Source organism: Chlamydotis macqueenii, chromosome 1 (assembly GCF_036417535.1).
Source record: "Chlamydotis macqueenii isolate bChlMac1 chromosome 1, bChlMac1.mat, whole genome shotgun sequence".
Lineage (NCBI taxonomy): Eukaryota > Metazoa > Chordata > Aves > Otidiformes > Otididae > Chlamydotis > Chlamydotis macqueenii.
In genome coordinates this window covers 86,899,033-86,926,730 of record NC_141556.1, presented here as the reverse complement: position 1 = coordinate 86,926,730, position 27,698 = coordinate 86,899,033, and the positions used below count along the sequence as shown (strand labels likewise).

Sequence of the window (27,698 nt, the reverse complement as noted above, 5' to 3'; positions counted from 1 at the left end):
TCCAAGACAGGGTTTGTGAGAGCATCTGGATGTGCTCCCCTTGTCCTGGGGTCATCTATGTGGTGGTATAGTTGTGCCAGCTTCTGTGTTGCAGCATCCTTCTTGCTGTCTGCTGTCAGCTGTACTTGGGCCAGTGCTAGCATCTATGGTCCCATCCTTTTGTTTAACAAACTTGTTGCTCTACCAAGACCCTAAGCAAACTATGAGGCTGGCATATTATAGCTTAATGTTGTTACTTTTGATTTTAGATTTCCACACTGAAGACAACTTCTGAAAAAATGCTTAGCCTTATCCATTTATGTTTTGCCTTCTATAGCCTAACATTTCCAATTCGTCTTCTAAAATGAATATACAGGTGCCAGAGCGTACAGGAGTTCTAACAAGATTGTGTCACACCGCACTCTCAGTCTGTCCTGAGAGGATATATCTTTATTTCAGCCAGGGCTCCAATTCCCATCTGTACCGCAAATGAAGAATGAAGGATTCTTGTCTGCCTGCTGCACAGTAATATATCTTCTCTATTTAATGTTATCGGTCCAACTCCCTCACAGGAGATTGAAAAAATGGACATTTGGTCTCTAAGCAGGGCAAGTATGGTTTAAGCTAAGACCAATATATGCTGTCTAGGTATTGTCTGGAGTAGCATTGAAAGGTGGTATATAATAAGCACCATGACGGCATTTTAAGGCATACTGTTAATTTACACATCACATTACCAGGTGAACAAGGGCAGCCAAGAAGGGTTGGTGGGTTGAGCTGAATAGAAGACATGTTTGCAGTTCTCAGACTTCCCCTTTGAACAGGGTATGGTGTTTGTGCTATGAGGAAGTAGCCTTATCTAGAGCTTGCAGAAATGGGTAGATGTCAGGAGGTTCAGTTCTGGAATGAAATCTCAGCCAGGTGGTTGAAGAATGACAACGGAAAGCAGACTTTTGTTGGGCAGCATTAGAATACGTATTATCACTGCCATTTATAGCAAGGCCATTAGCAAATCCATACTTAAGATCCTGCATTTCAGTACAAGTTAGAGGTATATTTTACAATTCATGTAAGGCTCATTACTCATTCAGTTGACATAGAAACTGAAAATGTTGTAACTTCTGTTCTGTTTCTCAGTATCTCACCTCAGTGTACCCTTACAGCACATGCAGGAGTGGGGTACCTTGCAGGAGTGCAGTATCTTGCCTGTACCTCCTGGCAATAGGTTGTAGGAGATGAGAATAGCACTGGGCAGGAGCCTGGCCAGGGAAGAGTATAGCTTTGTGAAAGGAGAGTTTGCTGCTGTGGCCCTTGAAATTGCACTAGGAGACCTTTTTTTCTTTCCTTTTGCAGAAACATTAAATGGCAGAGTTTAAGGAGGAAATAAGTTTTTCTGTAAATTTCCACTTTGTACAAAATGAACTGTTATAAAAGACTTTTTCAAGGTGACAGTCAGTCCTAAAGAGTTCAGATATCAATCTTAAAATGCAGATAAGTGAGTTTTAAAAGTTCTCCAGATCTTTAAACTATTCCGGAGTTTATGGTTTTCTTCCCACTTGTAGAAAATCCAAATTATACCTTAAGTGCATGTGACATTTGTTCTGATTGGGAGAAAAAAAAAATTTCTTTATAGCTTTAGAAAAGGAAATAAAATCCCTTTTTAACTGTAAAACATGGTGGCTCGTGGAGCGTGGAGTGCTTACTGGCTTCTTTGCCAATTCCGGCCAGTAAGGTAGCATTGACCAGCATTACCTTAACACTCTGCAGGATCAAGACGAGTTACATACATCACATTCTTCTTATTTCAAACTGTCAGGGGTTGTATATAACACACATATGGTGCCTGATGGAGCCTGTTTAAGGATGCGGACAGAGGTGAGAGGCAAGGAGAGACAGAGTGCTCTTCAGAGTAGGTCCAGGATGGCAATACCAGACTGCTGTTTCATGTCTGGTTCAGGACAGCAGAAGCCTGTGTCTTGTCTGAATTATGTGCATTGCCCTTTTTTATCTAAAAGATACATTCTGGATTTGGCAGGAAGTGCAGCAAGGTGCGTGTAGACCACCCGTGGCTCATCTCTTTGCCATTCCTCCAAGCTAGTGTCAGTGTCTCTCTCCTTCAGGTCATGGACCTTACAGGTGGACACGAGCTTGCTCCAGTCTCTCGAGTCTGAGCAGCTGCTCTTGTATGTGTGCTTCTGTAGGACAGTCATGGCTACAAGAACATACAGACTCTCAGAGTAGATCACGTGCAACCACAGGCTAAGAGTACTTGGCAAACAGTGTGGTGCTCAGCTCTCTCTTCATCTCATTTGAGGTGACACAGGTTGACAGTGATGCTAGATAAATGTAAGCAATTTATTGCCAGCCAGTTCACTTTATGGTGTGTTTTGCTTCTTCACTGTGCTCTCACAGGTCAGCTATGCCTCATCCAGTCGTCTCTTGAGCAATAAGAACCAGTTCAAGTCCTTCCTCCGCACAATCCCCAATGACGAGCATCAGGCCACAGCAATGGCAGACATCATTGAGTACTTTCGCTGGAACTGGGTGGGAACAATTGCAGCTGATGATGACTATGGGAGGCCAGGGATTGAAAAATTTCGGGAGGAAGCAGAGGAGAGAGACATCTGTATTGATTTTAGTGAGCTCATCTCCCAGTACTCAGATGAAGAGGAGATCCAGCAGGTGGTGGAGGTCATCCAGAACTCCACGGCAAGGGTGATTGTTGTTTTCTCCAGTGGCCCAGACCTGGAGCCTCTCATCAAAGAGATTGTCAGGCGAAACATCACTGGCAAGATCTGGCTGGCGAGCGAGGCGTGGGCCAGCTCTTCCCTGATAGCCATGCCAGAGTTCTTCCGTGTCATTGGCAGCACCATTGGTTTTGCACTGAAGGCAGGACAAATCCCAGGCTTTCGTGAGTTCCTACAGAAGGTGCATCCCAAGAAGTCCACTAACAACGGCTTTGCCAAGGAGTTTTGGGAGGAGACGTTTAACTGCTATCTGCCTGATGGGTCTAAAAATTCTCCAACTTCAACTTCTTTCCACAAGGGCCATGAAGAGGGACTGGGAACTGGAAACGGAACAGCTGCCTTCCGACCTCCGTGCACAGGGGATGAGAACATCACCAACGTGGAGACACCGTACATGGACTACACGCACTTGCGGATATCCTATAATGTGTATTTGGCAGTATATTCTATTGCCCATGCCTTGCAGGATATATATACCTGTACCCCGGGGAAAGGACTCTTCACTAACGGATCCTGTGCAGACATTAAGAAGGTTGAGGCATGGCAGGTAAGGCCTTCATGTTTGTGCCTGTGCGATATACTTGCAGAAAAAAAAGACAAGCTGTCTTGGAGCTTTTAGGTTGCCTTTCACAATTGTGGATCTCAGACACAGCATCAGGCTCCTGAGTCACATATCACTGTGTGCAAGTTAGGTGCATGCTCCCACCTCACGGGGAATGTAAGGTGAGTTGTGTTAGGTTTGCCTGCAGTGAAAGGGGCTTAAACTAAATTTTCTTGCATTCGCTATGGGCCAAAAGTGCACACACAGACAATTACCACAGCCTGGCTGACGCAAGGTAATTTGATCATATATTGGGCCCTTACATAAACAAGAGGGTCTGGAGAGAGCACATAAACAAGGAAAACAGTTTTTAGAGTTCATTTTCTTTGGCAAGCTCTATGTCTTTTGCAATCCCATAGCGATTTTCCATACAGGTTGTATTTTTTTTCCACAGTTTTAAGCTTGTATGGAATCAAACTAAAGCAGGTTGAGTAACAAAAGAAAATAACGTGTGGCTATTGAGCAAGTAATAGATAGCTGCTTTGATTTGGCAGTGATATTTGTGAACTGACAAAATGATACTAACAAATTAGTCATTCAATGCATTCTGCCCACTGGCATATGGATGATATTCTGGCATTTTGTCTTCTGATCCTTTATGAATACTCTATTCCTTACCATATGTTTGATTGTGGTGTCTGATGTGATATTTCATATGTGTTTTTAATATCTACTGCATTCTTAAATAGCAGCATTAGCTTGTAAGGCTACCAAATGAAGATATACCAAATATGTAGCAAATTCTGTTTGCCCTGGTCTGGTCATCACAGAAAACTTGGACTTAAACATACCTGAAATAAGAACAACATGGATGAATGTAAGGAGGATCACATCCCTATTTGCATGTGTAATTTCCTCTGTTTGGGCTAGTCTAACCAAGATGAAGGCTATCCATGCCACAAACTTGCAGATGTCAGGTCAGCATTCACATGTGGGAACTGCAGTTTGATTCCTCTTTAGTCTCAATCAACTCAAAAACATCAGTCAGATTGAAGTAAAAGGCTTTGTCTTCACATTTATGGCAAACCTCCATTGCTCTAGGTACCTGATTTGGGTTTACTGAAAACACTTGGAGTTGATGAGTGCAGGGTTTCACCCTGGTTTAGGGGAATCCTGCGATTGCTTTCTCTGAGGTTTCTGTCTTTCAAAGCTGTTCTGCTTTTCAGGAGCATATTGGCAAAAGTGGGCAAGTCACAGATGGATTTAGCTTCCACTGTGTTAGTAAAAGTTATCCAGAATAAATATATTTTTAATTTGTTCCCTTATGCCTTGTCAATTTGGAAAGTAAAGAAGGATATTCATACCATAGCTAAGTAAATTAATATGGTGTTTGTTGAGGATTCCACAATTGTGAAGAATATCCCCTCAATTCTGTGTTGCTTGCCTGGTGCTGAAGGATGCCTGTATCAAAATGTAAAGCATCCTGCTGATCGAGGCTGTAGGGTATGCATACTTGCCTTTAAGGAGGGAATCAACATCGAGAAAGAGTAGATGTGGGATAACACAACTGGGTAGGAATAGCAGGTGCTACAAAGAAACAGGCTGTATTTGAAATGACCACCATTGTTGTGGTGTTGAGTGTCAAGCATATTTGATATTTGTGCATTTTTTCACTTCATTTAGAAGTCAAACACACGAATAGCGGGTAAATGCCAAATATGTATGCACACCTACTTCATATCAGGCATTGCGGCTCATTACTCTTGTAAAGCTTTCCTCAGCCTGGGGGGTAATGAGTTCACTTCACAAACGTGCGTCCTCCAGCATCTCCAGAGAATGGTTTTCTGACAACCAGACAGAAGAAAACCTTTCTACTAAAGTCAATCTCATTTGCAGCAGCGCTTCTGCCAGTGGTCAGCAACTGCTCCCTCTTCTCACGGTCAGCTGAAGGGTTTCTTGATAGGAAGTGACCTGAGAGAGCGAGGACGATGTTCGGAAGCCTCCTGAGGGAGGCTCCTAGGAGGCATCAGCCGCTAATAGAGTCTGCAATCACGGGCCAGGTGGTGTGTGGGACAGATAAGGCAAACCTGGTGAACTCATGGCCCCATTAGCCTGAGCTCCTGTCCAGAGCAGCCCTTGCTAGCCAGGTCAATGGCTGGGAAGGCTAAACGATGTGTTCCACAGTTTAATTATGTACCATTTAATTTTGTTGCCTTTCAGTGGCTTTATCCCATTAACACGTATTATTTGTTTGTTGTCTGCTAACTGTTAATTTCATGTACTCAGAACATAAACCTTTTTGTAGGAACTGGTTTATAGAATTTGTGGAGGGTGCTTGTGTGGGTCTGTACATAAATCCAACATTTTTACCTCAGTGGTCAGTTTATTTGAACTGGACAGCAGGAAGCCTAGCACAGAATTAAAGTGAGTTGGTTACATTTGGTGCAATTCTCCTATTAGGAATTTAGCATCTGTTGTTTAAGAAAGGTCTAAGCATGTTTCAGCACAGAGAGTGTGGGATTTTTCTGTGTCTCCCAAGCTGAAATATCAAATACTAACAACTTTCTTCTCTAGCTACTGGGTTAAGAAGCTGCTTACTGATTTTCTCCACCTGAGTCACTGTCCATAAACCCTGTGTTGCTTCCTTTTGTTTTACCAATGCCTCTGAAGCTGGCAGTGGGCACCTCCACCAGAGATGGGACTGGTCAGCCTGAGCTCGCAGGCTGCCGCAGCACATGCGGAGATGCGGGCACAGGCAGAGCTGGTGAGCAGACCGGGCAGCAGCTGTGCCACTCGTTCCTATGCGTGGCGTTGCCAGTGGCGTTCAGAGTCCTCTATCTGAAAACGGGAAAGCTGGCACTTCTGTACTCTACAGAAAATTACAGGCTTTAATAGGATGTCTGTGCTGCCCTTTCTCTGAGAATATATATGCCTGCAGCTGTCATGGTTAAGAACCTACGCTGCTGCAAGGCAGAAGATAATCCAGGTGCACACCTTTGCAAGATGCCTGCAAAGAGCAGATAGTACTCTCTTGCATGTGCCATTGTTGTGTCCTGCACAATATTGGTCAAGATCAGATTAACTACTTGGTTTTGCAGTGTTTTGTTCAGGTAACCAAAAAGGTGCAGGACCGTCCAGAACAAAATGTATAAGCAATTTCTGTCACATTTGGAAAAGGCTAAATTTTACACAAAGCACTAAGGATTGAAGTGCATGACTGCAAATAGTACAACAGAAAGAATCCACTTAAAGGACTCTGCCACCTCTGATTATCAGATACCCGTTTTTTTTCCACTGATCGGCTGTGATTTTTTTAGGAGACTGTATTGAGTAGGGCTAATTCTATGTGTTGCTCTGGTTCACGGACTGGCCTCCCCCAAATACAGGCTCTCCCATAAGCTATAGAATAGCAGTGGGAAGGTATGGCCAGAGGTGGGGTGTGGGCTCAGGACTCCTATACTGATGTTGCCTCTTTGTCAAAATTTCCTGCGTCTTTGCCCTGTTTCTCCATAACAGCTCAAACAGTCTGCTTTTGAAGCCCTTTTTTTCTTAATATCTTCCCTGTTAAGGTTTCCCATATCCCTCAGGTTCCTTCATTTTCTTGGTCTCTGCTCATGTGGCTATTCACACGGTCACTTCTAACAGCACCTGTTCTTTTTTCAGTTCCCCTCTGAGCAAAGATTTACAACCCTTTGGGACATTTACAGGAGCCTCTCTGGTGTCTCTCTCATTTCAAACACTGGGTGGTCCTGCAAAAAATAAGAGGAAAACCAGTAAGGGATCCTAATCTGTCCTTCAGAGCAAATATTTATTACTTCATATTCTTTCTGTGTGAGAAGAGGAAAAACCTGTCTTTACCTTAGACATAGTTCACTCCATGTTTCTGCCCATTCATTTGGCTTCTTGATGGTTGCCAACATTCAGCTGATGGGCCTCTCTTTCTATCTCACAGTAAAAGCATTGTGATTGAATGGGGAAGAGAGGCTCCCGTGGGTTTGAGAAGGCAAAAGTGTGCAGTCACAGGGTCACGGAGCAGAGTATCCTCAGGTGATTCCCAGACTACTTGCAGGTTGTAGTTACACTGGAGGCTGTGAACTTTGGTGGGTTTATGAATGAAAAATTAGACAGCTCTTCCAGGCACCAAGGCGAAGCATGCTGCACAGGCTGAAATATCTGCTGTCCTAATGATTAGCAGGTTAAATACATGCCCGTGTAAATTATTCTACGGCTAGAAATCTGATTGACCTCAGAGTTAGTGAAAAACTGCCATATGCTGTTCCACAAAATAAAAGCAAATACAAATTGGCTTCACCTAGCAACACTTAAAGTCTTTTATTACACCTGTGAACCTACCAGCCAACAGTTCCTTCCTCTGTGCTGCTGATACGCATTATGAAGAGGTAAAAATGGATTGGTGCCTACTCCAACTCTACATTTAGGTATGTGTGGAAATTGATTCTGCAAGGCTTTAAAGAAGTGAATGATGCTTTATATGACATCTGTCTCTCCAGGCCTTTGAGCCTAAGGGCTTATCTAATCAATTTTGTGTCTGTTGAACTATATAGGCCTGTCTGAACAATTAAAATGGTATATGGAAAACAACTCTTTTGTGGTATAGAGAATGAAACAGCATCAGAACAGTTATTAGCTGAGGCTGGTGTGAAAATTAGTCATTTGGGAAGAATTACCATGAAGACAGAGGAAGCTGCTGAATATCAGGCAAAAGCTCACCTAGTCTGCATTACAAATGTATTGGAGATACATTTGTCATGAACAGAAAGAAAGCATTTCACCAGTGTCCCTTTGTTGCGGGAGACCAAATTGAAAGGCAGACAATTTCAGCCACACAGAGAAATGTGTGGTTCAATAGAGAAAAAACACTGCTGTTTCCCCACAGAGGCAATAACAGATTGCTTATTCATCAGTTTGGACATAACAACTTGCCATCAGCTGAGAACATCATTTGTGAGATCTTCAACTAAGCAGACAATAAACCGAGTATTATTTAGATGTCTCTGCAACTAAAAGGAGAAAGTCTTACTTTTACTTTCTTACCTGAACCTTCTAAAGGGAGGGTCAGGCCTGTAACATTACCAGTAAAAAATGCACAGGGAAACCATTGCCTCAACAGGGTTGCTAGAAGAAGGGTGAATGAACTGCATACAGCAAATACACAACCTCTATGTTGTGAAGGAGGAGTTGTGATTATTAATTACTTGGCAGACAATGGCTGAGATTCTTCTGAATCTGGGTAGTACACACTGCCTGATGACAAAAAAAAACCCAGCTCTATTCCTGTCCACCACCAAACATGTTGAATTTTCCATAGAAGTAATTTTTAATATGGTTACTTGTATGCTACATTACAACAAAAGCTGTATTTGAAAAGAAGTGTTTTCTAATATTTATGAAGCTCATTTTAACCTTTGTCACTTCAGGAAAAGAAGTCAGGTTTTCAGCCTGTATTGGACCTGGGAATTTCAGGGAAGGCTCCATGCGATGCTCGTACAATGTCTCTGTAGCAACTTGAGATAATAATTGTCCCTTGAATTACCAAGACATCAATATCTTTTACTAAGACACAGCATGTCTTTGTTACATCACACAATATAAAGTCTATTCTAGGACTGACCTTTTGTGATGCTACTCACAAATGGAGCTGGTGACAAGGGGCACTTGAGAGCCCCCTAAAGGCACTCAGAAAGTGAGATGAGGAAACAAGTGGATTTACAAAAAATTCAGTTTTGTGTTATAATAATTCCTCTGACTTGGCTGACTTCATTTATCCCAAGGTAGGGTTGAAGCTAACCTCAAAGGCATGATAATCATAGCATAGTTTGTTATTTCTTTTCTTTCTGGGTGGTCAGCCATCTTCACAGATGCTTTACTAACCAGCCACATAGTTTTATCCCCAAAGTGAACTTTCATGCATTGTGAAGGACTGATGTTGCTCCACACAGTGGGTGAAGTTTGGAGAAAGGAGAAGAAATTACCCTTTGTGGTATCTAAAGGACCCTTTTGCCTTGTAGAATTAAGAAAGTGGTCTCCCCACTGCAGCAGAAGCAATACTTTACTAAAAAAAAGGACTCTTATCTGTGTTTCTAGGAGGAATTACATTAAGGTTATTTAGGAACTGTGGAAATCAAAGCCTTGACCTGAGATTTCTTTGTTGGCCAAGACTTGTATTGATAAAGGAAATGGAAAAAAACAGTTTTAAGGTAGTAGTCAAGTGTAACTTGCCCAAACACAATAACAGTGATCCACTGGAACTTTAGCTAAACACTGATGGAACCTATGACTGTGCTTGCAACACATACCCATTCTAAATGTCTGAAAAGGTGGCACGAGTTCAGCTAAATCAGTGTGACTACAGGAAACTTTAGACCTACTTTTTTTTGTTTGTTTTTTTAATGGATAGTAGTTTTTTAATAGATTATAAATAACCATTGAATTCAGCTTTGATGAATGATTGTTGTTTTATTAAAAGAAATTACACCAAGTATGCAGTATCAGTTCATTCTCATTCTAACAGAGAGAGGCAGCTTACCCAAGCATTGAAGTAATAAATCCTATAGTTCCAAATAGGAAAGAATTTACAGTCAAAAGCTATGGCTTCCTGCAGACCCACAGAAAGGCACAGTGCTTCAAATCAATATCAGCAGTGTTCTGCACAGGATGCCGTTTCAGACCTTGTTGGGACTTTGAAGAGACTAATCCATAAAGGGCTGTTAGAAGAAAGTGACAGCAGATGGGTGCAGAGAGACACATATACAGATTTGTTCTCTGCTCAGCTGGGTAGAGACAGCATTAAACACCTCCCAGAAAAGACATTTCAATCAGATTTTGATTATGCAAGACATTATATATGACCTACTCTACTTGAAAACACTGAGCTTGTAGGATAAACATTGGGTCTATTATTAGCTTTAATAATTGGACAATTAATTATGTAATTTTTAGTATTAAATTTAGTCTTAAATTAATAAAAAGAGCTGTATCTTAAGCCTTTAGATACTTTGCCATAACTGTTACTGTGCAGTATGATGACCTCCTAGGAGTATTAAAACATTGTTTACTCAGTCAGCACTTCTGCCAATAGATCCTTCACCAGTAGTAGACACAGCACTCTGGGCTGTTGTACCCAATGGATTTCTTCATATTATATTTGTTACAACTGAAAAACAAAGCAATTATGTCATTAAATCTAAACTAGGTAGCCATGATGGTTCTTTCATATCCTGGCTGTAGGTAAAGACAACAGCATACAGACTATGGTACAAAATACCATCTAACGGCACTGACAATTAGCTCTCACTATGCCTGTACCATTCCATGTGTCTGTCCAGAGACCAACTCTCTCCACAAGATCTTAATAGGAACCTAAAAAATGTTCAAATGGACTCACTTTCCATGATCATGCAGTTTGAAATCATTCATATAATAAACTATGTAAATTTATGCCACATTCAGGAAAGTAATCTTGGTCCAGCTAAGGGATGTTTCACACTGGATGTAAAGCCTAGATATTTCACTTCTGAAGGGCTCTGTTTGTCAGACAAGCTTGTGTTTAGCAAGATTTATTTTCCCCAAAGACATGCTGACTAGCAGACCTTTTTTTTTTATTAGTGTGATCCATGGCAGGTCACATCTCCTGTCACAGATCGTGTCTTATTTCTAGTTGGGATTTAACTGACCTTTAGTTTCATTGGTCCTTACTTGACCTTACTCTATTAGATTTAAAAGTCCAGATGAAGTACTCATCGTTTTTCTCCATACGGTATTTATGCACATTGATTAAATTATTCCTCAGTCTAGTCTTGATAATTTAAACAGAGTGAGGTTTTAGTAATGAGATACGTTTTCTGCTTTATTTCTGTATCTTGTCCATTCAATCATCCTTCTTTTCGGCATATATTCAGTATTGCTTTAACAGCCTCAGCACAACCAGACAGTGAAAAAAAAATCCCACATTTACATACACTTATTACTTCTTCGTTTGTATGTGCACAAGTTATGTTAGCCTTCCTGGCCACAGCATGCAATGGAAAGGTTGCATTAAGTTGCCAGTAGTACTTTGCAGGATGTGGTACCCTTTCTGCGCCTGTGGCTTGAATTTCTTATGCCTTGATGCATAAGTCTGAATTTCACTGTATTAAACACAGATGTTTGAGAGCGATCTGGGGGAAATGCTTTGTCTTGATTATTGTTTACCGTTACGTTAAACGATGCATTTTCTGCAAATTTTCCCAGCAGCAGTTTTGTATTCAGTGCCAGAATATTGATGAACATATCGGGTAACAGCGAGTTGTTTACTGAGGCTGGAGGAATTCCCCATGAACTGATTATTTGTGTCTGCTGATATCTGTTTTTACAAATCTGTTGGGCAATTCTTGATCCATTACTGGATACTTTACATTAAATGTAAAGCTCAGATATTCCACTTCTAAAGGGGTGTGGTTGTCAACCTAACTTGGATTTAGCAATATCTGTAATCCTCAAAGCTTTATTGACTGGCAGCAATTATGTTTCTGTCCTATAATTTTGTATTAGTTGATCCTCACCTAAAACTCTTGTTTTCACATTGTTTTTTCTGGGATTGATGTCAGGCTAACCAGCCTTTTACGATATTGTCTTTACTTGGCAGCTCTTGCAGCCCATCAGAGGCTGACTCTGGAGGGGCCCACTGAGCAAAAATACAAGCTTCTGTAAGAGAGATTCATTCATGTCCTCCATGGACTAACACAGAGGGAAACTTCAGGCACGCTGTTTGGAGTCCTGTACATGTGCATGTGTACCAGAAAGGTGGATTGGGATTGCTGTGGGATAATATTAGATAGCATATTGACTTTGTCATTCAAAGCCAGTGGCATTTTTATGCGTATATCATAAACCTACTGTGTTAGCACTCTTTTTATTGCTCGTGTAGTGCTGTGATGAACTGTCTGGTTCTGTCAGCCTTTTAGATCCAATTTAAATTGCTCAGGCTGTTCACTAATCTTTTTTTAAGGACCTTCTACCTCCGTTAATGTCAGATCAAAAGTCCAAAACAAGTGCCCTTGGGATAAGAATGTCCAGGGTTTGTTTCTGATAGCAAGGACAATAACATATCATTAACTTAGCTTTCCTGCTCCTCCTTACCTGCCTCTTTAACTTTCCATCCTCTTTAACTGTCTCTTACAGCCTTATGTCATGAGGATCTGGCATACATGACACCTTTCAATTTTAATATATTCAAGAAATTTTTTCATATGTTGCTTGGTAATTTTTTCCTCTTTGTTCTCCAGGATTTTATTATGTTCTACTTTCTGTTAATGTAATACTTGTGTTTTGCAGCCTTGTTTGAGTGGTCTGTGTTGGATTAGCGCTTTTAGAGAACACCATAATAAATACTGCTGTTTGAGCTGGTTTTGTATGATGAGGATAGCAACATATCATTACTCCTTAATTAATGAGCTTTAATGAACACAGCCAAAATTTCTGAACTGTTAATGGGTTTGTTATGCATACGGCACAGTCATTCAGTCCTTTCCTCTAGCTTGTCCATGGATTTTCTCCATTCTGTTGGGTAGAGAGACCTCTGTCATCACTGACCTATGCTTGTACATCACTGGGGCAGAGACGAGGCAGAAGCCTGCTTGATTTTGTATAGCATTATATTCCATGTCTAGGGATTCCCCACAGACATTACTTTTCATTTCCTTACCATGATTTTTGTCCTTATTACTAGGAACTGCATTAATGCTCACAGTATTTGTAAGGAAGGGAGAGATGCTGTCACTCCAGCCATTTTTCTCAAGAAGAAATCTGCTGCAGTCAGTCGATCAGATTAAGTCTGTTTGGGATGGCACTGAACTGGGACCAAGGCTACTCCAGACGCCTTAACTCCTGAAGTTACTTGTAAGAAGTATTCTTTTGGACTCTACAGAACTAGTAATACAATATTATGCTTTGCACCATGCAAATATATTGGGGTACCGTCATACAGCTGGATCTTAGTTTAAAACAGAAAAGGGAGAAAATAACAGAGGAAAAAAACTCTTTTGTGATCTCTCTTCTCCCCTGGAGTTAGTCAAACTCACTAACTGCAGTTGATTGACACAACACTGTCCAAGAAGTATTTTCACAGACTCAAAATTGTTTCCTCTTTTTCCCATTAAATAAGTAATTACAATTGAAAATGGAACTGTGACTTGAAGGTAACATTTTTAAGTTTGACTTTAAAAAACATATTTGCACTGAATTTTAGTTGACTGGATTTCATATTATTTTCCTATGTAAATCTTTGGTTTCAGAAAATCCTGTAATTGAGATGTACGCAGAGGTTGTTTCCACTCTGTTTATTTCCTCATGTATCATGTGGATCCAATCAAGGCCAAGCACACGAAAACTTTCTTGCTGTATCTTCCAGTCTTGTCACACTTAGCGAAACCATTATCCTTTATCATAGCATGCTTAAGCAATGTGCTGTTAGCTGTCAGCTTTGTATTTAGCAGTACAAGCTCAGGACTTGGATTCTATAGACAAGTGCACTTAGAACAGCAGGTGTACACATGGCCAGCAGGAGTTTTGGAGGACCTTCAGGAAACAAAATATCCTGGTCCCATCCTTACTGTGTCCTGTGACCTCCTAACTGATAGCTAAATCAGTCTGGGAAAACAGCCATGCGATGCCAAAATACTGTAAGATCATTTCTTGATTCTGTTGGGAACCTCTGTGACTCAGCAGACAGGTCTTTCTGAAGCATTTTAGACTCAGTTTTGTAATGGCATTCAGGCATCTGCAAACACCAGTAAATACCTAATGGGATTTTTTTAAAGAATTTTACTTAGACCTGACTTGTGCAGCCTCTCTTGTGAAATCCGTTAGGCTTATGTTTTTGAGTTCTTTCTAGACATCCTTGTAAACATAGTACTGTAGTAAATCTAACCCTAAATCAGATTAGTCGCGTTTTATATCAAGGCCTATTTTGAAATGCCTTTGACATTTTTGGTTTAAGTGGCTTGCTTCTACTGTTGTAGCAGCTATTAATTTTTAAGTTTCTGCAAGTTTCTATGGGAAGGCCTGCTTGTTGCTCACAAAGAAAAAACAAAATTTATGTATGGGTGCCCGTGTCAGTACCACTTTTGCCCCTCCTTGAGGAGCAGGCACTGGTCTCCCCCACTGGAAGAGGAGGAGAGATCCATCTCTCAGCTGCCTAGGGATCTCATATCCATGATAGAAGCAGAAACAAACCAAACCAAAGAAATTATCAGTTAAGATATGCCAATGAGCATGATCTAGTCATGGCAGCTTGATGTCCTGTACTTCTCAGGAGACCTGATTAAAATCGGTCGGCTTTGCAGGGATAGGGGTCTCTGCTTCTGTGAGAATGTCACCTCTTTCCCACAAATCACTACATGTGTCATAAACAGTTAAATAATCCCACACTTTCATTTCTCTTCAAATGGAAGTCAGACTATCTAAGAGCTATCATCACCACCTCTGGAGCTCTCTAATCTTTCTTTAATTTTATTCTTCTTTTCTGATCAACTGACTAGAACTAACTGCATTTTACAAGGGAAACTGTACTATTGATGTACATATTGGCAATTTTCAGTGTCATTTTCTTTCTTACTTTCATACCCTAATATTTTGTTTGCTCATGATGCACAATTTTTATACTGAGCTGCCTACGATAATAAACAGGTCTTTGTCCTGAGTGTTAGTTAATTTAGTTTCCAATAAAGATTACGAATAGCTTAAATTATTACTTCTAACATGTGGCACATTGTATTTGTCATACAAATTTAGCCTTCAGTCATGCTGTCCATTGACCTACCTAGCTTTACGAGGATGTAATTCAGTTCTTATCAAAGCATAACAACTTTGAATATTACTGAGTTGTTCTGAGCCTTTGTACAGCTATTCTTGAGTCTCAAACTGAACTCTTTCTTTCACCTTATTTTTCAAGTCACTGGCATTTCTAGCATTTCACCAGAGCTGGGATGTCCACCCCATCTTGCCAGAATTCCTTTGCAGTATTGTCAGTGAATCTCTGGCTGACTATCAGTGTTCTCTCTTCAACTCTTTGACGTTTGCCCTTCTTCTTTTATTTCCTTTTGTTCATCTGCACTGTTACCGACCTGAGAGTTTCCATCCTGGGGTACAGCCCAGTCCTTATACAGTAGGTGATAACTAGTCCTCATTATTTTCTCATGAAGTGCCCATATCCCAGCTACAGACCAGGCACTCCTTGTTCATGGGGCTGGACCCATGTAACAGAAACACATCGGGGTTTTTTTTGTGAGGTGTTTGCGGTGAGAATCCCAGCTTTTTTTCCAGAGTTCCTTTCAGCTTCTCCACCTGGGCTAGAAGAATGCTTTGGGCAGAAGAGCTGGGTGCTATTCATTCTCCCCTGCCTCAGGCTTCTGGAAACAGGTATTACTGACTCAAGGGACTAGGGCCAGTGCCTTCCTGCCTGCTCAGGTCCTTTGTGTCAGAACTGGTCGATACTGTGATGACAGCACTGCCTTTGGGAGAGTCTAAGAGTTGGCCCTACATAAAAAACAGGAAGAACAAGATAGTCCAAAGTAAAGAATGCAGCATGAATTAAACATTGATATAAACAGTAAAAATTCGAGCTTTGCTAGCATGTAAATAAAGATCAACACACAGATAGATGGAAAAAAAAAGGAAGAAAGAAAAAAATATTACTTCAGGGAACATTTCTCTTACAGTATTTTACAAGTGGCTCTTTCAGAACTGGCATGGGCAAATTTCCTGCTGATACTTGACCTCTGGCAGAAACCAAATCGTGTGTGCCGTGACCACTGGGCTAATGTGATAGCTGAGCTCTCAGGTCCTTACGCCTATTACAGCCCTTCTCCAAGTGCTTGATTAGGAATCCAAAACAAGAGGGGAGGATGGGCTCTCAGCAATTCAGAATGAAAGGGAGGACTTGCCTTCTTCAGTACAGTCACCAGCTTTTCATCTTCACATTGAGCCATGGAGTAGAATTGTTCACTCCTCTCAGGTTGGGCACCTACCAAAGCAAAGAGAAAAACATTTGGTACCAGTTGGTCCAGAACTGTTTTACAGGCCTGGATATAGCTAGGTAGATAGAAATCAAAAATCAGTGTGGGAAAATGTATGTTAACAGTCAAGACAGGATTCCTTGCAACTGTGTGTTAGAAGGGAGAATAGTTTGTCTTTTATGGGGACGGACACCCGCAACGTGCCTAGGTTCGCTTGCCTTGCAGGACCATTTGACCTCGTGAGGAAACATGTTACAAAGGAACTGCAGAAGGAAGCCAAGGATATGAAACCCTTGCTGGTATATGGAGACTAGTTAAGGACCTGTCACAGGTGAGACAGAGTAAACAACAATCCATAGTAGATCTGGATACTGACATTTATTTAAGAATCAACAAGACTGGAGCTTTTAAACTGCTTAGTATCTTGCTCACATTCCCCACTTTTGTTTAGCCCCGGTGCTGTCAAAATGTACAACCAATACATACTGCTTGCAGCTACCAAGAAGCAGGCTTGTGCTCCAGAGTACAAAAGTTCTGTTTCGGACATTCATGCACACACCCAATTATCTGCTGCCTGACAGTGTTTACCATTTGAGTGGGTTTTTTTGCTTGCCACCAGTCCTAATACTAGTGATACAAAGTAAGTGTCTACTGCAGGTCAAGAAGAGGTGGAGAAAGGCTAAGGAAGCTGGCAAGGCAAAACAAAGGTATTAAGTGGTGTTTATTAAAAGCAAGACAGCATTCTTCAAATAGCTGAGTTATGTCCAGTAAGTACAATTGAAAAGACCATAAACTCTGGCAGGTTAAATGTAAAAATAAAATAAGGCAGGCCAAAACCCGGAATGTGAAAGAGGCTCTAAATGGTGTAAAAGCTCATAAATCCTTTTTTAAACACTTCAGCAGTAGGATTGTCTGTTAAGCCATAGATTATCACTGCAAAAGGCAAGGTAAGGCCATGGCAGAAGAAAAGTGTGCTCTTTATAGACAACTTGAGAAGGTTCCTGAGTTTATGTATTTATGAGGGACTTGTAGAGAATTTGTTTCATATTGAAGTGACTGTAGAAGAAGCTATGGGACACAAAAGCGAAACAAACCTTAATACTTTGGTGTGAGTGAATGATGTTCACCCAGGAGCTCTGCCAGAGCTCACAGATGAAGTAGCTGGCTACAGTGACCAACCCCTCGCTTGCAACAGTCTTTGGCCCTGAGGCCCAGAAAGTTGACAGATGTGACATCAAATTTTTAAAAGTGTTCTGGTGGGGATCCAAGAAACTAGCAAGCCTGACTAAGCTCATAATTAGAAACTGTAGTAAAAAAAAAAAAAAAACAACAACAAAAAAAACCTGATTACACTGAGGAGGAGTCACCATGACTTCTGTGAAGAGAAGCCCTACTTCACAAACCTCCTGAAGTTCTTTGAAGGCATCAAGATGTATGTGGAGTATATGCACACAGAGTATATGTGTATATGCATAGAGTATGCTCAGGCTTCTAAAAGGCTTTTGGTAGTCTGTCACCAAATTCAGTACATGCATGGATAAACAGTTGGTTGAAAGATAGTCAGCAGAGATATAAATAAAAGGTAATTTCTAACTAATCACAAATAAGATCTTCAAGTTTGAACAGGTCCTTGGGTGGCTCTGGCTGAGTAGCAGTCAAAGAAGCAAATGCACTGTTGGGAATAGTCACACTGGAAAACGGACAGAGAGGAAAATGAAGTGCTCTGGGGGGGGGGTCACTTTATTAACCCTTGGCGCATCTCAGTTCAATATCATGTGCCAGTCTCAGAATGGATGAAGCAGACTGGGAAAGTTTGGAGAAGTGTCAATGGAAGAGCTTCTGTCAATGGAGCAGCGAAGTGAATAGGACTCATCAGCCTGGGGAAGAGGTGGATGAAGAGAGATGGGACAAGGTTTGTAAAATCTTGAGAGGCATGGAAATGACAGTTCTTTGCCTCTTCGAACATAAGCACAAAGGCTATCAAGAGATTAGTAGCTGCTCTGTTCTGACAGACTAGAAGAGGAGCTTTTCTCATAAAATGTAGATCTCCTTGCTGTAGGAGGCTGTGGATGTGAAAAGCCCATACAGGTACAGAACACAAACGTGCAACGTCATGGAAGAAAAATCCACCACAGGTTATCAAGTACAAAGACCTTTGAGCCAGGAAGTCACTGAGCTGCAAAATGTGTGAGAGTATTCTGGGGAAGTTTCACATCCCTTTCTATTTTTGTGTAGGCATTTGCTGTTGGCCACGGTCAGAAACAGGTCCTGGAGAGATGGGCTGCTGGTCTGACCTAAGGCAACTGTATTTATGTTATGTTTTTGTGATCCTTCCGTAAAAGTGGAAGCAGCCTGACCCAGAATATCTAGCCTGGATAAAGCATGGGATGCTACGTGGCTGGGAATGGCCGTACCAGGAATAAAGGGAGGGTGAACTAGAGGGCAGCTTGCAAATCCTTTCTGATCATAGGTGTTTTAATTAAAAGGCATTGTAATTGAACGTGGAGCATGTGACAGAGGGAAAAATACAGAAGGAAAAATTACAGAAAGAAACATCTGAAGACAGCAGCTTGCACAATGCTTTTCCCGCAGGCTTCCACCAGCTGCTGACGATGTATTCAAGCCATGAGGTCAACGCTTCTTTCATAAACTCTTGGTTCCAGGGTATGATACACGTACCCCTGACATGCGCTCTTGCCCTCGCTGAAGCAGGGTCTTTTAAGTCTTTGTGGATTGAGTCCTGGATATTTATGTTTCTATCTTTAGTTACAAAACACAGTGACACATTTTTAACTGTAAAGCCTTTAGCTAATCATTGACGGACTGGGGCCTATAAAAGAGTGCTGTAGTTATTCAGAGTCTACAACTTCCTCTTGTAAAGTTTAGTATTTATATATTCCTTGGCTGTTTAAACCGTATATTCATCCTGTAGAGAGTAGAATTTGTGTGATACACAGATATCATGCTGGAATTTTTTTGCCATCTAAAACTGGAACGTGTCCTAGCAAGTTGTTCAGTTACCATTTCACAAGCTGCCCCTCAGACATTTAGACTCGAAGGCAAACTTTGGCATTTGCTGGAAAGAGAAAACAAGTTTTGTTACTCCTGCTGCCCCTGTTGCCCTTCCATTTGGGATTTTAAATAGGGCACACATCTTTTCTGCATAAACTGGTACACCTGGGCTCCCCTGCTCCCTGGCTGTGGCTTGCGTAGCTGAAGCGGCTACTCAGTGCCAAGGAGAAGACAACATTTAGTGCAGATCAGTGCTTTTATGTGGCTGCTTACCCACCAGGTAAGATATCTGTTCATATAGGAAATGGTTTGTAACTGGAATTCTCAGGTGTAGAGTGTGTGTGTGTGTGACCAAGGGAAACGTGCTGCTAAGCTAATCCTACAAAACTCACCAGTAGCCAGGGCTATGTATTACTTTCTAAGAAGCTTAATGTCAGGAGGTAAGGCAAAGGAATAGAATAATTGAGGTGAATGCTGGGGAATTAAACAAACAAACAAACAAAAATGCATCCAGGGAATCCAGAAGTTTCTCCATCTTGCTGACAGTAAGACAAGCCCGCCTCCTGCCTCTGCAGCTGGCCAGGAGAAACTGGACTTCAACTGAAAAATCTTCAGTATGGCTTTTGCAAGATTGCCTTTTAATGTTTGCAGTAACTGTGATCAAAGGAAGTGCAAGGTCTGCACCTCCTGTCTATACAAATAATGGTCAACCCAGCAGTGATAATACCCAGTGAGGATATCCTGGTGTTGTTCAGCAGAGTGCTGCAGTGCTGCACAAGAGCACGACATTGAGTTGGAGTGAGGAGAAACATGACATTCAGCTCAACATAACAACTCAAATCTGATCTGGATATCAAAGCTGCAGGTGTCACCCTGTGGTAGGTGCTAACTCCTGCAGAGGAATGCAGTTCCCTGCTTGGGACCTACGTTGCTGACGGACAAGGTACCTGTCATTGCAGCCCCACTGCAGACAAGGCCAGAGTGAGTTGATGCAGTACAGACATCACTGCAAATCTGCAGATCCTGCGTCACCCATTCTGACCTCAGAGCTGCCTTTGCCTGTTCTTGCTCTGTTCCCTGATGGGAGCTGGGCAAGGGACACCTTCCTGAGTGCCCCTCGGAGACAAGGGGGAGGAAAGAGGAGCTGGCTCCTCTTTCCTTCCCCTCAGCAGGCAGTGACTCCTCCCTCCACAACAAAGTGCAGGGGCAGAGCACCTTCTTTTGTCATGCCCATCAGAAGGTGAGGTCTTCTAGGGGCAGATCCTGGCTCTTCCGTGAGATCATTGCAGCTGCACATCTTATGGGGAAGCTGGTCTACAGAGGAGGGCCAGCGGGGATGTCAAAGACAGAAAAAAATCCTGCCTCTGGCATCTCACCAATTGTTCAAAGACTGAATACTGTGGCAATATTTTGATGTACCTCCATCAACATCACACAAAGCTGAAAAGGTATTGCCATCCACGTCGTGCATAGTACTGCTACAATTTTCCAGACTCTCTCAGGCTGGCATTGATATAGGCAATGAGAGGACGGTATCTCTGTAGCTCTGGGGATTTTAGCTTGAGACAGGAGGATCCTAAAAGGAAAAAGAGAAAAATGAGACAATTTAGCAAAACTGACAGGAATTAATGAAGTGATTCTGTTCCCCTGTCCCTGCATTGACAAGTGAAAAGGCTGCGTCAAAACAATATTGTCTGTTCTGTGTCCATAGGGTGAGGAGGGCTATGCCTGCCCAGACAAATTGATTTAATTTTGGTTTTTCTTACATTTTGCCATCCAGGATTGTATGTTTGGGCACTCACAGGTAAGAGAGAGAGGACTGTCTCAGGCACTAGAACCACAGCAGCAACTACATTGCCGTGTCTAGGGGCAGCTGACAGCCAGGTGCCCTCAGAGTCACCTCAGCTTTCTGTAGATGAGCTCTACAGAGAAACTAGCTAAGAACATCCATTAAATGAGGGGAAAAAAAACCAACAAACCAAAACAAAAACTTATTAAGTTCAGAAACCAGCAACTTACTTTTGCAGAAAAATATGATGTAGAGGACTTGTGTCACAGTTGCCAGTACAGGCTTTTCTTCATGCTACAGTTTCTTTGGTTTATCTGTCAGGCTATCTAGATTGTGAATTTTGCAACTGCAGTTGCTCCTGGGATTAACTGCTCTTGTCTGCAGCATGTGACAATTTAAGGCATGAGGTGAAAATTACAGGAGTCAACATGTGGGAACAGGCAGAATGTGATTGCTTGAAACTATGCAACCAGGAGACGAGAGCGAAAAAAAAATGTGGGATGGATTCTCCAGGTCTGCCATGTGATGAACGAGCTTGATGTGTTGTTTTTTACTGCAGTGCATTGTGCTTGGGGTTTTTCAATCAAAAGTCAAGTTTCAATTGTTTCTCAAGCATTCCTGTTTCTGAGTGATTTATCATTCAGAGATGAGTGATGCCAACTGAGAGCATTTACGCAGAGTGGTTGCAAGAGCAGACTGAGAGGGATGTGTGGGTGATTGAAACACTTCAGTGGCTGCTGCTACTTCTCTGCCCCTGAAGAAAAGCTACAGCCTTGCAGAGGTGGCTTAGAGGGATGGAAGAGGAATGCCAAAAGGCTGATGTGGTAGCAACTGGCAAGTGTTGCAGATGGGTGCGGTCCACCCTGAGGGCTGTGATACTTTGTACTGTCTCTACGAGGTTGGTACAGGCTCTGTGTGTGTGTGTGATATCTATGAGAGAAAGCCTGCTACTGCTGTGATTAATGGATTTTTAAGAGATTTAGGACTGTAGTAAAGTGATTATTTCCAGTTCTGTCCCTATAAGCAGATATATGCTGTGGTAGGGTCGTGAAACGCAAGCATTCACAGTGTCTCTCTCTCTTTCTCTCTAGGTTCTCAAGCATCTACGACACTTAAATTTCACCAATAACATGGGGGAGCAAGTGGATTTTGATGAGTTTGGGGACCTGGTAGGGAATTACTCAATAATCAATTGGCATCTCTCTCCGGAGGATGGCTCAGTCGTCTTTGAAGAGGTTGGGCACTACAATGTTTATGCCAAGAAAGGAGAGAGGCTCTTTATCAATGAAAACAAGATCTTGTGGAGTGGATTCTCTAAGGAGGTAAGTGCTTAAATCCTCACAGCAACATTTCACAAGTTTCTGCAAGCTGAAATTTGAACTAACCCTGCACACTCCTCATATTATGGCTCCATGTTTCATTAAAATATCAATTCATCTTACTGTGTACATGGTCTCTGCCATAGTCTTTCACACTCTTGTTGCACACTTCTGGAAATGACAGGCACCTGCTTCTCCCCTCCTATACATTTGATGAGCCTGGGTATTAATGGTTTAAATAATGCCTTTTTTTCTGTCCCAGGTAGGTAGCTTGGAATTTTGCAATGCCATTTCCACAAGGATTAGAAATTCATTACCCAAGTCTGGTTGTTGACTAAGTCAAGTTTTCCTAAGCTCAGTAGATTCATTGCTGAAAACAGTCATCTCTTCCACTCCTAGTATCTCTGTATCTCTTGATACAGGTACAGTATCTGTATCTATATCTATCTATCTGTCTACCTATCTATCTATATACACACCGGAATGAAGTGTCTCTTCCTGCTCTTAGTTAAATTTGCAGCTGTTTCTGCTGGCTTTACCCTCCAAGTGCCAGAGCCCTCCACACACCCTTGCCTTGCAAACCAAACAGAACAAGCCCTGTCAATCTTCCCAGCTTAACTTGGTGCTCAAATAGTGTGAGATGCCAGTATCTGCTGCCTTTTTTTAATCTACCAGAAGGTGCTTGTGCAGTCTTAAAAGTACGTGATGTAGCCATTGATTTTAGTCCGGCCTGTGTCCATCTCCACTTTCTTGCATATGTTAGATCTTTTCAGTATAACTGTATCATCACTAACAGCCAGAGCTGTGTCTCCCCCACGTGATGGGAATGTGGTGCAGAGATCTCTGGACAAGAGCCAGGTGAGCTGCCGTCATAGCTGGCAGCAGCCCACTCCAGCCTAAACAGAAACCCCAGAGGAGATACTGAGCAGGCATCTGGCTTGTGGCCTGAAAGGTGACACAGGGACCGTTAGCTTAGGAATGTCTCTGCAATGCCAGGCCCTGCTGCAATGTTTAGACATGTTAAATCAGCACCTGATTAATGAGCAAGGCAATTCACTTCCAGGTGATTATTCACGTTGGCTGACAGATCAGGAAACCTTCTGCAGCAGCTACACTTGCCTAATACACTTACACCATCAGTTAAGCCTTACCTTTACTCCATATACCCCAGCTTCACTTATGGTTTAAACCCAGAGCTCTCTGAAGTTGCCACGGGTCAGGCAGAGCATGCTAGAGCAGAAATACTGAGCTCAGGCTTTTCTAAGCCCTGCTGGAGGCTCTGAGCCCAAACTACAAATGGAATTTAAAAACCTTGATATTCTAACTCCTTCTTCTGATCATTGCAAATGCCACTGACACCTCTTCCCACAGGCAGGATTTTTTTTTTTTCTTAATTTAAACTTAGTAATTATGTTCCCTTGGTCTAAGTTCTTCCAACAGTGCAATATTTATCTTCATTCTCTGTCCTAAATTGTTAAAAATGTGACTGGATGTTGCAGAGTGTCATGCCAGGGCATGTAAATTGTGTGCCAGTGGAGGGGTTTGTAATCTTTATGTCTGTTGCAGCTTTTTTCCAGTTTATAGAGTTTGAATTTCTTCCAGATAAAAGGCTCTGCTCAAAGAGAGTAGCTGGTACTTCACTCATTGAAGCCTTCTATGTCTCCATCATCCTCAAAAAAGATTAAATGTAGTTAATTTTAACACAGGAACTTCAGCATTGGCCAGACATGCAAAAGAACAAGAGTAGGTAAGATAGATAGATTCATTTTGGCAGAACTTGATTAAATTCCCCAGAGAATACTTAAGAAGGCAGCCAAAGCAATCTCAAAAGTACTGGCAATTCATCTTTGAGAAATGTGGAGGATGGGTGATGTCTCAAAGGGTTAGAGGAGGGTAATTAATACCTGTTTTAAAAAGCAGATATAGGAGAGCCAAGGGAGTTATACACAATTGAGCTGAGCTTCAGTAATCTAAAATACTTGATTAAAAAAAAAATTAAACAGTTTATAAACACTTAGAGGATAATAAACTGATAAGAAAAAGCCAGCATGGATTTGTCAAGATGAAATCATGCCAAAGCAATTTAATTTTCCTCCTCGGAAGCTCAATCAGCTTAGTAGATAATGGGGAAGCAGTGCATGATTTCAGTCAGGCCTTTGATTCAGCCCTGTTCAAAATCTTCAGTGACAGCCTAAGGAAAGACAGTCTCAGCTGATTAGGTCCTCTTGGTGGATGCATAACCTCCTGAAAGACTGTCCCAGGGAACAGATATTAACAGGAGACTATATTAATAGCAATAGGTATTAACAACAGAGAGTGCTTCAAGTGGGGAACTGCAAGGATTTGCCCTGGATATGCATCTGTCCAATTAATTATGCGATCCTGATTAACACCTTAGAAACAATGTTCCCAAGCTGTGCTGCAGCTATACTTCAGAGTGATAGGCAACGGCGACTGCTATCAGCTGCAGGTGAATACCTGAGCCACAAAATGGGCGTCTGTGCATAGGAGTTGCCACTGCCGAGGGCTTGCTTACCCTGGGGCTGAGCTCAATGCCTGTGCACAGGCAATTTCCAAACCATACCCCCAACTCACTGCCTAAGTGCATCCACATAGGAGCTTTCTGGAGATCAGCAGGTAAGCAGCACTTGGGCAAAGTAGCCACAAACTTCCAAAAAGGTGAATGGAGGCTTCCAGCCAAAGGAGCCCTTAAGTACATACAGATCATGGTACTTTGCTGGCAGTGGAAATTGTGGGTTTAACTCCCCTGAGCTGAGAAAGCCATGATCTGTGGCAGCTCTCTTTCCTTAATTTAGTTGGGAAAAGCTGAGCTCAACCTCAGATTTTGCTTCTGTGTGAAAAAAAAGGCCCAGGCTTCCACTTACTGTGCTGAATTTCTTGTTGTCAGTGTGCATTAGGCATGTGGTAAGCATGCCTATGCAACCGCTTGCTGTCAGGATATGACTATGCCCAGCTGGGCTCACATGCAGAATAAATGCACAGCCAGCAGGTGACACAGTTCATCATTTGCAGCAGCAGAAGTCCGGAAGCCTTCAGATCAGCATATAGCTGCTGATTTACATAATTAGATGCTCATTGTTCTAAAAACAGGGCCTTTCTTTCATACGAAAACTCCTCTTGCTTAGTTAATATACATTTTTTGTTTCTGGGTTGGAGAGGGTCTTTAGGAGAACAGGAGGAAGTGGGTTTGAAGAAACTGTTTTAATAAATCGTTACCAGTCAATATGCAATAAATGGGATTGGGGGTCAGCAGTCAGAGCCCGTCATCTCCAAAGCTGCCTCAAATTCCTACCAGTAGAGATTCACTGTCTTTCCTTTTAACCATCTAATGACTGGTTTTTGGTATGTGTATCATGGGTCACATACCAATTTGCAGTGCCGTCACAGAAATATAGTAGAGATTCCAAAGATCTGATGATCTTCCTTACCATCCCTTGATATGTTCTTTCAAAGAAATATCACTGCAGTGGGTCGGGGAACAACTGTTGTGCAAAATGTGCCTGTTCTGTGGAGGGAAGAGGTGAGCCTCTGAGGCTCTCCATCCAGCATGCTAATCAAGCAATAACACCCTTGGAGTAAGCCCAGGGTCCTACTGTAGGAAGGCTGTACGTGGGGCACTGCCACCATTAACTCTCCTCGTGCTCTTTTCTTGCAGGTGCCTTTCTCTAACTGCAGCAGGGACTGCCTGCCGGGCACCAGGAAGGGCATTATTGAAGGAGAACCCACCTGCTGCTTTGAGTGCGTGGACTGCCCCGACGGGGAGTACAGTGATGAAACAGGTAACACCCACAGAGCTGCTTTGGGGTTTGCAGAGGACCGTGCGAGTCCTCCGGGCATCACCTGCAGTTGTGCTGAAGTCACTTCCCCGCAGTGCTCAGCTGGAGGTTGCCTTGCCAGGGGGCTTCACAGAAAGTCTGGAGGGACTTCTGAAAAGCTTACAGGAGTTGACTCCTCTGGTCCTCAGGTCCTGTCTTCTGCTACGCCTGCTTGTCACTTCTGCTCTGAGTTAGGAAAATTAAGGCAGAGAACTTGAAAAAGGACTTGCATATAGGAAAGCTCTCAGGCAGCCACAAGCATTGTAGCAGTAGATTTTGTTCCTCGAAAAACCTGGAGGAAGGAGAGGAAGGAGACACTTCCTACCCTAATCCTAAATTCTGTAGTTATCTGTCTGCCTCCATCTTGTCCTCATGTTGTCAAGGTTTTATTTCATGCTTTATGAAGAAAAAAAGTCCATTCCACCCCTGACTTCACAACCAGAGAGGAGTATTTCCCTTTATGGGGTTACCACACCTTCTGTTGAGCACTGGCACTGCAAGAGACCATATCTCCAGGTCCTATCAAACACCCATGAACATCTTTTTTGTTGGTTTCAGTGGGAGCCTGGATCAAGCCACTCAGGTTCTGCAGTGGAGGGAAAAGGTAACTTCAGTTTTAGAACTGGTTGAAAAATTCTGAATTTCCAACACCACTAGTACTCCCTCAGTGCTGGGCATCCCCAAGGTAATGAAGGCAAGTAAATCCTTTCAGAACAGCAGTCCCCTCCACGCTGCAGAGCACTCAGGATCTCCTCACACCCTCTCCAACAGCACTGGTCCCAGCACACGCTGCAGACCTTGCCCAAGATGAAAACTTCAGTAAGCTGCTTGCAAAACGGAACAAGTGTTCTCCTTTGGGAGAATCCAATTTGAGTCCTATCAGACGGGAATGATGATTTTTTAGCATGAACATATAGTACTAGAGGATGCTTGGGAGAAGCATTTTCAAATCAAATAGAAACAATTCTGGTCATGTGTAATAGGGGTCTTTTGGTATTTTTCACATGATTTTGGGAGCTAGCACTAGTGTGCTGGTGAAATTTGTGGGGCTGATGGGACAACTGCCTTCTGACTCCACAGTTTCCTGCTGCAGTTTCAGCTGACAGTAATGCTTTTTATTTCCTGTGCTTGCCAGTTTTATAGGCACGGAGAGCAGTTTTACAACCAGTCTCATCCAGCTGAGACAGCAATGCTACCGAAGGAGACAATCTGTCATGTCCTCCCCCAGCTGTTTGTTCCCACCCTTTGTCTGGGAGCAGAGCTGGTACTCGTGCGACCATAGAGTGAGTTGGATCAGGTCTGTGGTCTTCCTGAAAACAAACTCTTGGCAGGCTGAGCTTCCAGCTAGAAGGAAAAGCTGTATGACCTCTACTGCAAAGGAGGAGGCAGGAATGAGCAGCCCTGGGGGAGAAGAGAGATCTGGTTTACTCCCTTCAGTGGAGTAAACCAGATCTCTAAGGTC

At 42.4% G+C, this 27,698-nt stretch overlaps 1 protein-coding gene across 1 annotated transcript in view; it reads left to right on the top strand.

Annotated features, from left to right (window-relative positions):
- CASR (calcium sensing receptor) overlaps positions 1-27,698 on the top strand; it is a 43,082-nt gene that overhangs the window by 11,682 nt on the left and 3,702 nt on the right. Inside the window, exons 3-5 of the mRNA XM_086759918.1 lie at positions 2,392-3,273; positions 22,173-22,403; positions 26,077-26,200. Coding sequence (XP_086616044.1) covers positions 2,392-3,273; positions 22,173-22,403; positions 26,077-26,200 — 1,237 coding nt within the window. The remainder of the gene's footprint in view (positions 1-2,391; positions 3,274-22,172; positions 22,404-26,076; positions 26,201-27,698) is intronic.